Genomic DNA, 16,931 nt, shown 5'->3' on the forward strand with positions numbered 1-16,931 from the left:
GTTTTATTAACCCGTTCACGCAAAAGAGAGTAACAGAACATCCCAATTGCGGTCAAATGACCGTAACAGGGCGTAATGGTACCTCCATCAGCAGCAGGTGCTGGATGGAATATACAGCCGACATCCCGCTGCAATGGCCAGGATCTGAGTTACCTCCGTTCCCGGCCATTAAACCCCTCAGATCCATTAGTGGCTCTCGACATTATAGCGGGACGCCGATGAGTTATGCACGTGATTATATAAGTGATCAGAAGATAGCAATTCAAAGTCCCCTAGTGGGACTAAAAAACATAGTTAAAGTTTAATAAATGTTATTAGGAGAAAAAAAAAAAGTGTTCAGAGTAAAAATAAAAAACGAAATATGTTTCCATAAAAAGTGGATTTAGCGAAAGTGTTAAAAAAAAAATAAAAATATAGTACACGTATATGACATCGCCACGATCGTAACAATACGTATAATAAAGTCTACAAATTATCTAAACCATACGATGAATGGGGAAAAACAAAGACGTAAAGAACGGAAGAATCTCTTCTTTTTCCATTTCCCCACCAAAAAAATACATAAAAGTTAAGCAGTAAATTATATATACCCCAAAATGGTTCTATTAAAAAGTATAATTTGTCACGCAAAAAGCAAGACCTTATACTTGTAATGCGGCAAAATAAAAACAAATTTCATTTTAATGAAATGTGCCATTATTACGCAAAAGTAGTAAAACATACAAAAAACTATACATATTTGGTATCGCCATAATTGGACCGACCCATAGAATAAAGTTAACACATTTATGCTGCACGGTGAATGGCATCATTTTAAAATGCAGAAAACTATGGTGAAATTTATTTTCTTTTTTTTTTACACCCCCCCCCCCCCCCAATTAAAAAAAAAAAAGCTACTAAAGTTTAAGCATTTTATGATATTGCCCTCGGAACGCAGTGATGAGAAAATGAAAAATATTGCTGCTTCCTCAAGGCTGAAAATAGCTACATCCTGAAAGGGCTAGAATATCTAACGAAACAATATTTCATAAAAAAGTTCAGATGTAGCGATGTGGTGCAGCACAAAGCCAAATCAGACAAAACGACAGCAATGGCTACTTCTACTTTATGCACTATTACTTACACGAAAGAGATTTACTCACCTGCCAACTCTTGGCCTAACTAATCCATGTGACTTGATAAACACACAATCCCCAACCTTCAACCACATGTCATTATATCGAAGCTGCTCGTAATAGTAGCAACCAGGCTCCCCATTAGGCATATCAACAGGTACATCTTCCTTTTCCTAGAAAGAAAAAAAATATTTGATTCAACATGGTTTGTAAAAACACACACATACACATACATTTTATATATATATATATATATATATATATATATATATATATATATATATAAGATTGCAGCACTCCAGCAAGGAGAATATTCTTGGGAACCTAACATCCCCAAGAATATGTGGGCTCTGTCCCAGTTCTGGGTACACGTGCAGCGTAGGGACACCTTGACGTGGCAGGTGGGCTCACACAAATTTGATCAAAATGCGCGCTAAAAACCTCAGTATTGTAAGTAGATTCAGCAGCAATGCATATTTTTTTTATTTATAGTGTTTAGGTGGTGTTCGCAGTGTGCTGTGGCCATTTTTTGTGTGTGCTGTATATAGACTGTGTATATATATATATATATATATATATATATATATATATTAATATATATATTAGAGATCACATTGATAAATAAGACGGACAAACATAGGACCCTATTAGGGAATTCTGAATTAATAGAGAGAGTTTCCCTGTTCAGGTACCTCATTCTCTTGATTAGAGAGAAGAGCAGTTACAAAGAGTGTCGCTCACTCTAAATGATCAGTTCTGTCCTGCAAAACACACACACACACACACACACACACACACACACACACACACTATTGATTTGAATGGGCACTGTGTAATGCGTAATTTTCCCTGTGGTGGCACTGCAGGGAAATTGAACACACACAATTTCCCCAGTAATTACTGCTGATCACTGGGGTCCCAGCAGGGTACACTTTGTGATCAGCTTATTGTGAAGAGGCCCTTCTAGCAAGTAGGGATTGTCCTATGCAGAGGACCTCTTTAATGGGAACAAAACCAGGTTCAGGAAAGGAAACCACCTAAATAAAACGTAATCTGGGAAGGTTAACCTTTCTCCCCGGAGCTGGGTTCATTACTTATTTTTCGCAACTGTAGCAAAAAGAGTAGATACTATCTTATGATTACAATAAATTATGTATGAAGCTTTTTCTACAGACTGGGAATAAAATGTGTTTTTTTTCTTTTTTCAGTACAAAGGTTAGTAATAACTCAAGTAGATAAATCCCAACACAAGACTAACATGAATAAAGTAGGATACAAACCTTTTCCAGACAGATCGTGATATCTTCATCCTTTGTGTCCTCCATATTTTCTGAGGCTGCATCTTCATCTACCTTATCTTTATGTGCAAACACTGAGGCCACCCTCACCACCGGCAGAGGTACGTCTCTGGGCCTGAACCGCACAGAACTGACAGGCATTGTCCATAACTTGATCTTTTTGAAGGATTTGGTTTTGGCAGAATACCGGGATTCACATACAAACACATCCTCATCTCTAAAGTTTTCTGGGCAGATTTTGAAGTATTCCTGTGTGATTAGAAAACGAACACAAATTAACAGAATGGAATAATCACTTGCAACCATAGGAAAAAACAGCAGAATCCAGTCCGGACTTCTCAGGCACAGATAACACAATGGGACCCTGGTTGACAATAGCAGAGAAGAATGAGAAGTAATTCTTACCTTTACAAACATCACAACGCATTTGCCCAGGATTTTATTTACAGGCACCTTGTTATAATAGTCACTCTTGAACACTTCCTTCTCTAAGAATTTACGAGTGGCGAGATGAAATGTTTCAGTGGGACGATAGAACCAACAGCCGTACAACCACTTCTCACCTGTCGGGAAAAGAAATTCTCTTCATTTCAGTTTTTCAGTTTTGCTTCCTTCATTTTTAGCAGTGTGAAGTTTTAGATCATGTCTAAAAACGGGTTTTCCCTTTTTAATGGTTATTTTAATATATAACAAAAATTATTTGGGGTGATTGGGAAGGTGGTACAGGTTTGGTTTGCGATAGCGTCAATACTTATTTTACAAAATCTGTATTTAAGAAAACGTACCAAAAGGCATTTCTTTTTCATTTTTTTTAAATTTAACAAAGGTTTCCTAAAAGACCTTAGGAATAAATTATAATTTTAAAGGAACACACCAATTTTCTACTATTCTCTGAAAAGGTCACTATATCTGAAAGGGAGTTCATTTCCCTCGGTTATCCTGTCAACGGCAGATTGTATTCAGTGCATGAAGCAGCTTGTCTCAGTTCACATGCTAAATCTGGCCAATACACATCATCTAAAATACGTCGTAAACTGTCAACTTCGGTTGACTATATATATCTATGGGGGATTCCTGAGTCTCCGCAACATCTTAATTGTAAATAAAAATGCATAAGATTACATATTAGATAAAAGTTGTCCGAACCTCAGGATAGGTCATCATTGTCTGATCCGTGGGGGTCTGACTCTCAGCAACCCTGCCGATCAACTGTTTTTAAGGGGTCGCAGTGCTCCCCCTTCATTCCGGTCATTGCTCCATATTGTGAAACATGGACACACTTGTAGTAGTGGTTCACAGTATTACAGCCTTCTCCCATTCAGAATCGGACCCCCCACGATCAGATATTGATGGTCTATCCTGAGGATAGGCGATCAGTTTTTTTTAGAGGTGTATTATAGAATTGCTGTATATACAATTCCCTAATACAGCGATTCCCAATTTTATTCCTAGGGTTGAAAATGTTTCCATTTCCTGAGAACCCATATGCCGATTCCTACTTCAAAGAAGCTTGGTTTGCCATCTCTACTGTGAAAGTGACAGGTCTTGCTGCTGTGTTCTGAGGAACCCCTGACCAGAGTTCTCTGTTGTAAGTGGACCTCTGGTTGGTAAACAGTGCTCTTATATAGAAGTGTAGGTTGTGATGTGTAGCCTGCTTAGGTGTTTTATGCTTAGGAAAGAGTAAGACTGATATACGTACCAGCATTGTCCTCCCAGAGGCGCTCAATGCAGACAATATGTGGCTGGAGGTTAGCCTCTGCAGGTTCCACATAAACATAGTCCCCAACATGGTACATGCTGTTTTTAAAGCTGCAGTCTTGGCTGTAGGTTCGGTATTGTCCAGACTGGCCAGAAACTCCTCCAGGATCTTCAGTCTTTTCAGCTTCTTAACAAGGTGGGTAAAAAAAAATAAAAAACAAAAAAAATAGTACACTTTTTATGTAATACACAGCTGACACCCCGCCATACTAACCCCCACCCACTATGATGTACTTGTACGTTATCATGGGTTTACGGGTTAAGAGTTTCTACCACCACCACTACTACCTAGATTTATAGATACCTTTTTTCTCCTCCTCTCTTTTGACCTTGTCTTCTTCTAGTTCTTTAGGTAGCTTTTCTTTCTTCTCCTTCTCTACATCATTGTGGAGGTGCTTGGTAGTGTAACTCAATGCCGGAGAAAGAAGGATCTCGCCATTCTTGCAAAGTTCATCTCTTATCTTAATAAAAAATTGCTGGAGCTCTACAGAATCCTCATAGATTTCAGAGTCCGTCCTTTGTAGAAAACATGAAGTTGTTAAGCACAATGAAGCCCCATCATGGTTACACCAGGCATTTGAAGACATTTAGGATGGGAATAAAGAAACAGGAACGTTCTGCAGCTGTAAACAGCACCAATGGATCCGACAGAACACGTTACTATTAAAAGTTTACCCCCAGAGTTGCAGACCCCGCAAACAGATCAGCGGATACTGTTGCCGAGGCAATCGTACATTTTGATATGTTCTGATTTGCAGAATTAGGAGGGGTCTCTACTTTAGACCTGAGGGTGGAGTAATTACTTTCTGTTCCACTGACTGTACAGGTCCGACCAAAGAAGCGCACCACCCTCCAAGTATCCCCATTTACTTTCCAGGCGAGCCATTGCCTCATCATATCAAGCTACCATCAGATGTTTGAAGTGACTGACAAATCTCTAAATATAAAATGTACTACACCTTATAATAAAAATCCCAGCCAGCAAAGAACATCTCCGAGAAGCCAATTAAATTATAATACACATCAGACCTTTGGCAATGCGCTTTTATATGGTCGGAGTCTTTAAATAAATGAATACACAGGGAAAATATATGCTCATAAGTAAAAACTTTGGCCACATTTACCGGTTCATTCGGCGCGCTCTTTCCAGAACCTCAAACATGTGCTCCTGGAAAAGATCGAGTCTTCGGTAACGATTGTTTTCCACATTCTTTCGGATAATCTCAAAAGTCAGAGGAGGCCTCTTTGGAAATTTAGGGTCGACTGCAGGAATTTCAGCCAGAGAATCACTATAACATCTTCCTTCATCGTCTTGGTGGCTCATCATGGACACAAACAGGTTGTGTATTAGCTCCTGGATGAGCAAAGTTACATTAGGAACATGGGAATCCTCATCTCCTTCAATATCTCTGCGGGTCTCCAGTAACACCTTATGAAGGACCAAAGCATCCTTGTAAATTAAGGACTCCGGCTCATTGTAAGTGCACGCATTATTGAACATGATCACAAAGTCTTCACACATCGCATCAATATCCTGGTATTTGTTGGCCATTATGTGGCTTCTGATCTTCTCCATGTCAATGGGCTTTTTGATTGTAACATAGTAGTCTGGGAGCTCAGAACGGGAAGGAAGACGCAGAAAGATGGCGCTGAGACGTCTGCCACGTTTATCTGTGTAATTCTTTACTGCTTCATACACTTCATTCAGTTTTTGCTGCATGGGGCTCAAATATTTGGTTTTCTTAGGAGAAATTCCACTTTTTCTACCTAAATAAAAGCAAACATTTTAAAATTTGACACAATGGCAAGGAGTGTAATTACCGTACTTTGTAGGACAAATAAAATTGACTCGAATACTTAATCTTCGCTACAGCACATAGTAACCCACAGATTTTGACAAATGCTCCTGAAAAGGGTCCTCCTCTTAACATTCGACCAATCCCTACTTGTTAGAAGGATCCGTTGATAATAAGCAGATCACAGCGTGTCCCCCTGCTGGGACCCCTAGCGATCAGCTGTAATATGTGGAGAAACCTGGAAGTGTTCAGCGCCACAACAGGGGAAATTAAGAATGATACAGCGCCCATTCATATCAATCGGTTGTCTGTGTAATGCAGGACAAGTCCTACAGAGGAAAAAACGCTCCTAGTAACCGCTCTTCTTTCTGACCAAGAGATCCTGAATAGAGAACCCCCCTCTAATAAATCAGAATTTCCTAATAGGGTATATGAAAAGGTTTTTAAGAAAAAATAAATTAAAAAAAACTAGACAACCCCTTTATAGAAGATGCAGCAATCATTCACAGTTTAATGCATAGAACATAGCTCCAACATCCATAAGCAGCATATACCAATATCTGTCCAAAACTTCCACCCAAATAGCAACTCTGCTACCCCAAGAGGGATCACATGATATTTCTGGTCAGAGGTAGCATAGAATAATGTGTCTGTGAACAGCACATGAACACAAATAACTTACTTAGCTTTAGTTTTGGAGATGCCATATCATCGTCATCTGGTAAAGGACCAAGCTCTTTCCTTTTCTCCTTGAGGATCTTCTCCAAGACATGTGCATCATTGTAGACCTGATATAAAATCCAGTAACTTTTTTTAAAATTTTATTAAGAGAATTAAGGAAGCCATTAGATAATTTTTTTTCCCCATCATTGACTGTGTTCACATGGAGTTTATTGCAGGAGGAAAATTCCTCCTGCAAACACTGCTCCAGACATTTTTTGCACATTGGTTTGACAAAAAGTCGTCAAAACACTAGTCAAGGTGTTTTTTTACCCTTTCTGACTGATTGAAAAGGGGTTTTGGAGGCGGAAACCGCCTCAAGATGGGTCATGCCGCTTCTTTTTACCGCGGCACGTTTTTTTTTTACTCGCGGTAAAAAAAACTCATCCAACTCCCATTGAAATCAATGGGAGGCATTTTCGGGCATTTTTTGACGAGTTTTGCGGAGCGGTTTCCGTGCCAAAAAACTCAGTGTGAACAGGGCCATTAGGTACCTATCCCCTAAATGTTTATACTCAGCGAGTATTACCTTATTTAGTTATTCCTTTCTATCTAAATTCTTATCTTCAGTTGGGGGTCATGTGACCTCACTGATAAAATCTACAGCAGTTAATGTAATTGAGAGTCAGCAGCTTCACTTCTTGATTTATGGACTGTACTAAAACATGTTCTCCACAGAGGGGAATACAGAAACAACGGTCACTAACTACTGATGAACAGACACAGAATTATCATACAATTATAATGAAGGAGGTCGCAGCTCAGTCTCCTGACTTATTAATGTGTGACTGTTTTAAATGATCCCCCTTCCCTCCAGCCTCAGTCTCTCACATAGTGTGAAGCAGCTTTATGCTGATAGGACAGCGTCAGAGGCTGTGAGGAGGCTCCACCTCAGGAGAATCGCTGCAGTTACCTCCCACTTTTTGGGACACAATTTTGACTAGCGTTAGGAGTGAGACAGCGCCTATTAGATTAGCTAGAAGATAGGGCATTACTAAACTAGTGACAGATCTGCTTTAAGTGAATTGCAGATCAGAAGCCTAAGAATGAGCATACTACAGAAATGGAGAACTACTTGAACAAAGCACATGACCATCTCTTGGGGGGGGGGGGGGTCGTAGTAAGAATAATAGTGACACTGCTCTATCATCAGGTTTTCCTTTAAGCTCCCATGTCCTGCACTGGGCGTCCATATAGTTTTGCTCACAGTGCAATAACTCGTCTTGGCACATCACAGAACTTGGCAATGGCAATGCTGCAGTGGCACGGCTGTCACACACTGTTCAATAGAATTTTATGGCCGGACAACAAATAATTTAAGTATATTAATGTGCCGCATATAATGTGCCCATAACAATGCACTTAGATATCATTAGCAAAGTCATATTTTTCACCAGTCGCTTAACTGATTTCAAAGCCATTTTATCTCTTTTCCATACATTAAAAAAAATTCTAATAAATTGTTTTGTGTCGCCATATTTGGAGACCAATAACTTTGTCTGTGAGGGCTTGTTTTTTGCGGGGTTTTCTTAGGTACGATTAGTACGTTTTTGAGCACTTGTTATTCCATTTTGTGTAGGAGGTAAAGTGACTTTGAAAAACAGCCATTCTGGCATTTCTTTATCTACGGCCTTCACCGTGAGGGATAATTAACACTGTATTATAATAGTTCAGATTTTACAAAACCAATTAAGTTTATTTATTTATTTAAATGGCTTACATTACTTTAGGGAAAAAAATGGGAATAGGGTTTCCTGTTTTTACGTTTAAGATTTTTGTTGTATATTTCTAAAACTTTACTTCAATTTTTTATGTCTTTTTTTTTTTGTCCCACTAGGGGACTTGAAAAAGCGATCATTAAATCACTTGTACAATACACGGCAATACCTGCAGTGTACTGGCCTTTATTCCATTATGCTTCATTAGGCCATCAGGCTGTAACAACCATTGCGCACCCCGCGATCGTGTCTATCGCCACAAGTCTGTCTACCGGCTTAGATGCCGCAGTAGCTATTGACCATGGCATTTAAGCAGTTAAACGGCCGGGATAGGAGTGCTCTTCAATACCGGCTGTTAGAGCGAGATGTCCGCCGTAATACACAGCAAACACCCGCAGCAAGCTTAGTTTGTGACGCCACTCCATACAGATGTCGGGAAGGGGTTAAGGACACACTAAGGGCAGATTCACACGAGCGTTGCGTTTTTGCGCGCGCAAACAATGCAGCGTTTTGCGCGCGCAAAAACCATTTGACAGCTGCGTGTGTCATCCGTGTCTGATGCGCGGCTGCGTGATTTTCGCGCAGCCGCCATCATAGAGATGAGGCTAGTCGACGGCCGTCACTATCCAAGGTGCTGAAAGAGCTAACTCTTTCAGCACCCTCGACAGTGAATGCCGAACACAATATCGCAAAACCTGTAGAAAAAAAAGAAAAAGTTCGTACTTACTGAGAACTTCCCGGCCGTTGCCTTGGTGACGCGTCCTTGGTGACGCGCCTCTCTTGACATCGGGCCCCACCTCCCTGGATGACGCGCCAGTCCATGTGACCGCTGCAGCCTGTGCTTGGCCTGTGATTGGCTGGAGCTGTCACTTGGACTTAATTGTCATCCCGGGAGGTCAGACTGGAGGAAGAAGCCGGGAGTTAGCGGTAAGTCAGAACTTCGTTTTTTTTTCTACAGGTTCATGTATTTTGGGATCGGAAGTCACGGTCCATGGTGCTGAAACAGTTTAACTCTTTCAGCACCATGGACAGTGACTATCTCCTGACGTCGCGTACCGATAATTTTTTTGCCGGGATCGGCCAAAACGAGTTTGGCCGAACCCGGTGAAGTTCGGTACGCTTGTCCGGCTTCGCTCATCGCAAAGACACTCCGTTTGGATGTTCGGAAACAGAAAAGCACGTGGAGCTTTTCTGTTTTCATTCATCCTTTTCACTGCTGTTGCGCGAATCACGCTCGTCCCACGGAAGTGCTTCCGTGTGGTGCGCGTGATTTTCATTCACCCATTGACTTCAATGGGTGCGTGATGCGCGAAATACGCAGAGTTATTGAACCTGTCGCGCTTTTTGCACAGCAGACAAACGCTGCGCAAAAAGCACGGACTGTCTGTACTGCCCCATAGACTTGTATTGGTCCATGCGTGCCGCGTGAAAACCACGCGGCCCGCACGGACCGAATACACGCTCGTGTGAATCCCCCCTAAGCCGGATCAATCTTCTCAGCATTTGCTGTACAGCTGCATTAAATCTATTATTCCCTGTTATCAGCAATGTCTGCTTGGGAAGAGGTTAACTTTAGTGTTCAATGGTTTGACTTTCCTCCTGAGCCCCACATAAACGCTCAGCCGAGCGCGCATGTGTTTTCAATGAGGAGAGGGGAATAAGTTGCTGCCACACACCTCTGGACACAGCTTATCTCCCATGAGAACAAAAGGATCGGGTATGTTGAAATCCAACATACGTGACCCTTCTCTCTTCTGACATCTACGGTTGAGGCAGAGTCGTGACACCTTCATACACATTAAACTGTTGTCTGATCTTGCCGAAATCAGATTTGGTCGATGTTCATCCAACGTGTATAGGCACCTTAAAGAGGATCTGTCACTAGTTTATTAATGCCCTATCTAATAGGCGCTGTCATGCTGATAAACTACAGTGAAAATAGTGTTCCAAAACTATTCTAATTTCAAAAGTTATAACCTCGTTGCGAGGAGTCGTCCTGGTGTGGATGGAGGCGATGCAGGGACCGTCTTCCTGGAGGAGCGCTGAGTCTCTGTGTTGAACGACATGCGGCTGGAGTTCACAACACAGCATAATCTCGCTATTGAAGTGGAGATCACGCTGTGCAGGGAAGGGGGAGAAGCTGCATGATGCTGATTGGACAGCATCATACAGACAAAATATAACCCCGCCCACAGAGAAAATGAAGAGTTACCGCCCATTTGGCAGCATAGGCTCATTAGCATATTTAGAAAAAAAAGGTCATAACTTTTGAAATAAGAATCGTTTTGGAACACAATTTTCACTGTAGTTATCAGCATCATAGCATCTATTAGATTAGGTAGGAGATGGGGCATTAATAAACTAGTGACAATTTCAATATTGTGCACGATTCAGCAATCATTACTGGTTTTGAAAAACAAAATCGAACTACGTGTGTTCATATGTGATGATTTCTCGATATTGAGATTAAATCGTAGTCACATGGTACAGAGGCGGGCACCAAAGCCTAGAATGGTTGTTTTAATTGGCAGACCATTGATCGATGGCATATACATACACAGAAATTTGCAGCTCTTAAGATTGAAGTTTTGAGTATACCTCGTGATTGCCTCGAAAGGAGTCGCCTACAAATATTTACAAGTTAAGACAACCGTGATCGAAATTAGTCGACTATATTACTGAAGCATGTAAAAGGCAACTTAACGGAAAGTCTTAAAAATATTAGTCCTCAAACTCTATGTGATCTTATATAACTGCACAACTGAAATGTTCCAGATACACATGTACGAATGATATTAGCAGCTAATCTTTTAAAGTGAGTCCACTTTTGGAGCTCTATTATCAGCAATTCCCTCCCACAATTGCTCACTTTATAGCAGCGATTTGGATCATTAAAGAGGACCACTCAGCTCTCCTGACAGGTCTCTTAGTAAATACTTAAAATAACATTCCTGGATCATCTTTTCTTAGAAATCTGCACTGTGCCGATCCTGTTATTTCTCCTGTAAATGTATGAATAAATTAACAATTAGGCATTGCCATTCCCCTTGTCAATAGGATGTCCTTACACAGTTTGGCACCTTCAGCAATGATTGGACATTGTCAAGAGTGTTTTCTAGAAGCATCTGAAAAATCAGCTACAGAACCAATCCTACCTGTGAGCCTTCTTCATTATAGTGCCAGGCATTCCGGAACATCAGCCGCATGTCATCCATCATTGGGTCTTCTGTGGCATATTTGTCATTGCGAATATTGTGTTCAATTGTTTTTAAGTCCATGGGCTCCAGAATAATCTTATAATAGTCTGGGTAATCTTTTTTGGATGGTTTGAACATAAAAAGTTCACAAAGGCGACGATTGCTAATAGGCTCTCGGGCCTCCAGTACAGCATTGAACAAAATCTTCATCCGTTGTTTCCTTATGTTCTTTTTGCTGGATAACAGAATAAGATTGTTACTACAAAGCTGTAACATTCATAAAGCTTTCTGCACTGAATTTAATAAACGGGGCTGGTCTAACTATATGTAAAGCCTGTGAAGTCGGAAAATTATAAACACCAACAAAAAAAAAACCGAACGCACGGAAATGTAATCAATAAATATATATATTTTATTAATGTCCATAGACATACATGGTAAAACAACTATTAGTAAAACAATATATCATTGTGCACATATTACCCGAGAGTCCCAACCGAGGATCCTATGCGGTACAAAACTACCATAGCTTTGTAACGGTTAGGAACTAGTAGTGCAAAGGATGGTTACCCCACTGTTGGTTATATACGTGCAAACATAGCATCAGCAATGTACACACATGAGGAAGACAAAACCATGTAAATCAAGCCAGGGTATACAGACCAAACAATCCAAGGATAGGAGAGAAACCCCAACATGTGTTTCGAACGTCGCTTCTTCTGTTGGCTATTCCCTGGAAGAAGCGACATGCGAAACACATGTTTGGGTTTCTCTGCCAACTTTGGATTGTTTGGTCTGTATACCCTGGCTTGCTCTACATGGTTTTTACTTCCTCATGTGTGTATATTGCTGATGCTATGTCTGCACGTATATAACCAACAGGGAGGTATACAATTGCCGTGTATATTGTATTAATGCCAAGTATGAAGTGAACAGTCACAATATCCATTAGTAAATGACATAACAAGGAAAAATGCAATTCTAGATGTCATTTCGTATACATCGGAGAGGGACATCTGGATAATCCATTAAATCGCATTGAGAATTCTGGACGTAGTCTTGGCGGTAGTCTTGGCGGTGTGGAGTTGGTAAGGGGAAAACAGCACCATGGTCCCCAAACCTGTTAAATATTTTTTGGCCAAATTTAAATGTCTAAATATCACTGCCTCATATAATAGGATTTGGTTAACTTGCAGCTTCCACAATCTCAATGCTGGGATGTAGGGATTATAACATAGTAGAGCACAATACTTTCATGCTAAGAATGATTCCCTAAGGAATATTTTTATGTGGTGTGTCCACTCCTCCGGCAGGAGTCCAAGATGGCATATTTCAGGGTTGCATGGGACCGGAAGTGAAAGGAAGGTGGATAGAAAGTCTAACACAGCCATCTATGAGCCAAAAGTCTGCACCAAGATTATGACATCTAGGGCAGTCCGTTGAAGTTGCCGCTCCCATTTTGAACATACGTACCAGAGTGATATATATTTGTACCTATGGAATCTAGCTCTAGAACAGGGCCCCCTGACCTGCCTTATCCCGCTGTCGCTGGGCTCCGGAGTTACGATGTGGCCAGGAGAATGGAAACAGCCGAGCTTGCTGAGCCATGTAGTTTCCTTTACTCCCAGAGACTTTACTGGAAAGAGCAGACAAGTGCCGCTAAGTGGCAAAAAATATTTAAAAACAAGCAACTGAGCAAGTGTGGAAGCTTGGGAGTGTGCATTGATTTCAAATGTCCAGTGTATTAAAGAGAACCTTTCACCTGCCCATACACGTGCAGCTGAGTGCTAGATGCCTATTTATTTACGAATGGCATTGAGGGTTATAATTAGTCAAGCAATGAATGGCAGGTAATTTATTGGGAAAGGTTGAACCTATGTCTTTCGTCAACCTATGTAACTATGTAATAGGCAGGGCTGTACAAAACCGGTCTCATAAATATTTTTCTCCGTTATTTTGATATCGGTGCCGTTATTTTTGGCGCCCGATATTTAAATACCCCCTGAACTGTCAATGAGGCGTGTAAATGGCAAAGGGGCATGTAACATCGCTGTGACACTTGCTACGGACAGTGTCACAGCAAGAGCTGGAGAGGAAAGAGTGTGCGCACGCATGCGCAGCTCCGCCGCCTCCACGGAACAGAAGAGGAGAACAACGTAAATTCTTCTGTTTCATGGCAGCGGGAGTATCTTCGGCATCGGAGATGTGCGCGCTTGCACGCGCGCAGGCGCTCACTCACTCTTCAGCTCTCGGCAACAAAGGACTCCAAGACTGTTATCTCTGCCGAGAGCTGAAGAATGAGCGCTTGCACGCTCCGAGTTCCGTGCGGGACCGATATCTAAATAACGGAGAAAGATAGGATTTTTTTTTTTTAAAGTGAGACAGGGTTTGTACAGCCCTGCCTATTACATGGTGCACTCAGCTGCACATGTATGGGCAGGAAAAGGTTCTCTTTAAGTCTGACTTAATATTCAGTGACTTTAGATTGTCACTTTAGAATAAATTTTTGTTTGGGGTGTCTATATATATATTATTTATTTATTTTTTTTATTCACTACAACGGTATACGGATTGTTAAATCCCCATTAGACACAATGAACTCCATTGTTGCCAATGCTACCAAGTGTACATCCGGTGCCATGTATGCTCTCCTTGAACAGCCGTTTGAGGGACCATGCTGGTGTGCATGGTGTTTGAGAATTGCCCATTTGGAAGCCCAGATTCTGTACCTAAGTGAGACATTTTCAACACTGCGAGCAATTGACAACATGGAGAGGAGTTTTCTGCTCACTGAGCAAGCACTCACTGGGGCAGATGCAGGTGAGGATGGTAGCATGGAAGTTCACGATGTTGAGGCAGCTAGCTGGGTAACAGTTAGAAGTAGAGGTAGAGGAAAGAGTGTCAGGGGAACTAGTCATGATCTGGAACAACCCAACAAGTTTGCCAAGTTGGAATGAGGGGGACCTCTGGTCAGAGGTAGCACCACTGCTGCAGCTAGACACCTCCTCTAGCAACCAGGGGAATGTCTGCTCCACTAAGAAGGGGAATGGAAGCATTAGAAAGGCTAAACAGGTCCTGCTAGTGTGTCTATATTATTAGGGAAACAGATAGGGCAATCCGTCACAAAGAACGGGAATGCCGAACAGTTTGAGGTCTTCCGGGTGCTCGGGTTTGGCATATCGCGAATCGGTTTCACAGATTATTCGGAGGGGTTGGTGAAGACCGAGCGGTCATGGTCCACATTGGCACAAATGACAAATTTCAGGGACTTGTGTAAAAAGCTCAGAGCAAGGACATCAAATGTACTATTTTCAGAAATACTACCTGTACCACACCAGAGAGACAGCGGGAGATCAGCGAGGTGAATAAGTGGCTAAAGAACTGGTGAAGGAAGGTGGGGTTTGGGTTCTTTAAGAACTGGGCCGACTTCTCTGTTGACTACAGACTCTACGGTAGGGATGGGCTGCACCTAAATAGGGAGGGTGCAACTGTGTTGGGGGAAAAGGAGGGGAGGACTGCGTAGCTCGTGAGCTGGGGCTGAGAAATAAATATGGGGTGGAATAGAGGAATGGGTTAGATCAGATAAAAGGAATAATAAGAAAAGTGGCACAGATAAACATATAAAGTGCATGTATAATAATACCAGAAGCCTCAACAACAAGATGGAGGCATTAAAGTTGACAATTGTAAAGGAGAATTGTAACATAGTGGAGAGAAGTGAGACATGGCTGGATGATATTTATAGACGTGGCTGGATGATAGGTATAGACGTGGCTGGAGGATAGGTATAGACGTGGCTGGAGGATAGGTATAGATGTGGCTGGATCATAGCTATAGACGTGGCTGGGTCATAGCTATGATTGGGCTGTTAATTTGCAGGGTTACAATCGGTTTAGAAATGATCGTACTAATAAGAAAGGGGGAGGGGTTTGCTTATATGTAAAATCCTGCATGATGATGTCTATAAGGGAAATGATCATGTGGAGTCCCTATGGGTGGAAATATGGGAGGGAGAAAAAAATAAAATAAAATACTGATAGGGGTTTGTTATAAGTCTCCAAGTATAATGGAAGAACCAGTAAAACAACTAATAATGCAAATATAGGAGGCAGCAAACCATATTAAAGTCATTATTAGAGGGGACTTTAACTACCCAGATATAAACTGGGAGGCAGAAACCTACAGGTCCAACAAAGGAAATAGGTTTTTGACAATAATTAAGGACAATTACCTTTCACAACTGGTGCAGAACCCAACAAGAGGGGGGGGGGGCACTTCTAGACCTAATTTTAGCCAATAGGCCGGGCAGGATATCAAAAGTACAGGCTGGGGGTCACCTAGGTAATAGTGACCACAACATAATACGTTTTCATGCAGCCTTTAAAAAGATGTTTGGTAGAGTACCTACAAAAACACCAAACTTCAGAAAGGCCAATTTTCATGGGCTAAGGCAGGGGGTCTCAAGCACGCGGCCCGCGGGCCGCATGCGGCCCCTGGGGCTGTCATCTGTGGCCCACGGGACACAGAGCCGCTAGTATCGGCTCTGCTCCGAGACTCTGGAATTCCCTGACATCGCTGTCCACATATGAACAGCGATGTCTGGGGCTTCCCCAGAGCCTGAGTCCCGTGCAGAGCGCTAGTGCTCCGAGACCCTGGAATTTCCTGTCCATACATCGATAATTATATCAGGGGCTTTCACAGAGCAGGAGTCCCAGTGATGTCAGGAGCACAGCTGGAGTCCCACGAAGAGACTACTAGTGCTCTGCCCGGGACTCCAGCTCTGGGGTTACCCCTGACATCCATGTCCATACATGGATAATTTTGTATTGTATCAAATTTGAAAGTAATGCAGCCCGTCAACTTCCCATTTTTTCTATATGCGGCCCACTTACCCGGCCGAGTTTGAGACCCCTGGGCTAAGGGATGACCTTAAAGAGGCTCTGTCACCAGATTTTGCAACCCCTATCTGCTATTGCAGCAGATAGGCGCTGCAATGTAGATAACAGTAACGTTTTTATTTTTAAAAAACGAGCATTTTTGGCCAAGTTATGACCATTTTTGTAGTTATGCAAATGAGGCTTGCAAAAGTCCAAGTGGGTGTGTTTAAAAGTAAAAGTCCAAGTGGGCGTGTATTATGTGCGTACATCGGGGCGTTTTTAATACTTTTACTAGCTGGGCGTTCTGATGAGAAGTATCATCCACTTCTCTTCAGAACGCCCAGCTTCTGACAGATCACGCTGTGACGTCACTCACAGGTCCTGCATCGTGTCAGACGAGGGAGGACACATCGGCACCAGAGGCTACAGTTGATTCTGCAGCAGCATCACTG

General features: G+C 41.9%; 1 protein-coding gene across 7 annotated transcripts in view; it reads right to left on the bottom strand.

Moving 5' to 3' along the window:
* Positions 1-16,931, bottom strand: part of PBRM1 (polybromo 1) — a 97,046-nt gene that overhangs the window by 31,738 nt on the left and 48,377 nt on the right. For 4 of the 7 annotated variants that reach the window (XM_075833792.1, XM_075833790.1, XM_075833789.1 and 1 more), the window contains exons 14-21: positions 11,561-11,837; positions 6,650-6,755; positions 5,296-5,938; positions 4,476-4,687; positions 4,113-4,298; positions 2,819-2,976; positions 2,396-2,662; positions 1,143-1,288 (exon numbers count right to left, since the gene is read on the bottom strand). In XM_075833792.1, the coding sequence (XP_075689907.1) occupies positions 1,143-1,288; positions 2,396-2,662; positions 2,819-2,976; positions 4,113-4,298; positions 4,476-4,687; positions 5,296-5,938; positions 6,650-6,755; positions 11,561-11,837 (1,995 nt within the window). The remainder of the gene's footprint in view (positions 1-1,142; positions 1,289-2,395; positions 2,663-2,818; positions 2,977-4,112; positions 4,299-4,475; positions 4,688-5,295; positions 5,939-6,649; positions 6,756-11,560; positions 11,838-16,931) is intronic. The other 3 variants (XM_075833793.1, XM_075833791.1, XM_075833788.1) reach the window with 1 other exon arrangement.

This window comes from Rhinoderma darwinii, chromosome 7 (assembly GCF_050947455.1).
Source record: "Rhinoderma darwinii isolate aRhiDar2 chromosome 7, aRhiDar2.hap1, whole genome shotgun sequence".
Taxonomy (NCBI): domain Eukaryota; kingdom Metazoa; phylum Chordata; class Amphibia; order Anura; family Rhinodermatidae; genus Rhinoderma; species Rhinoderma darwinii.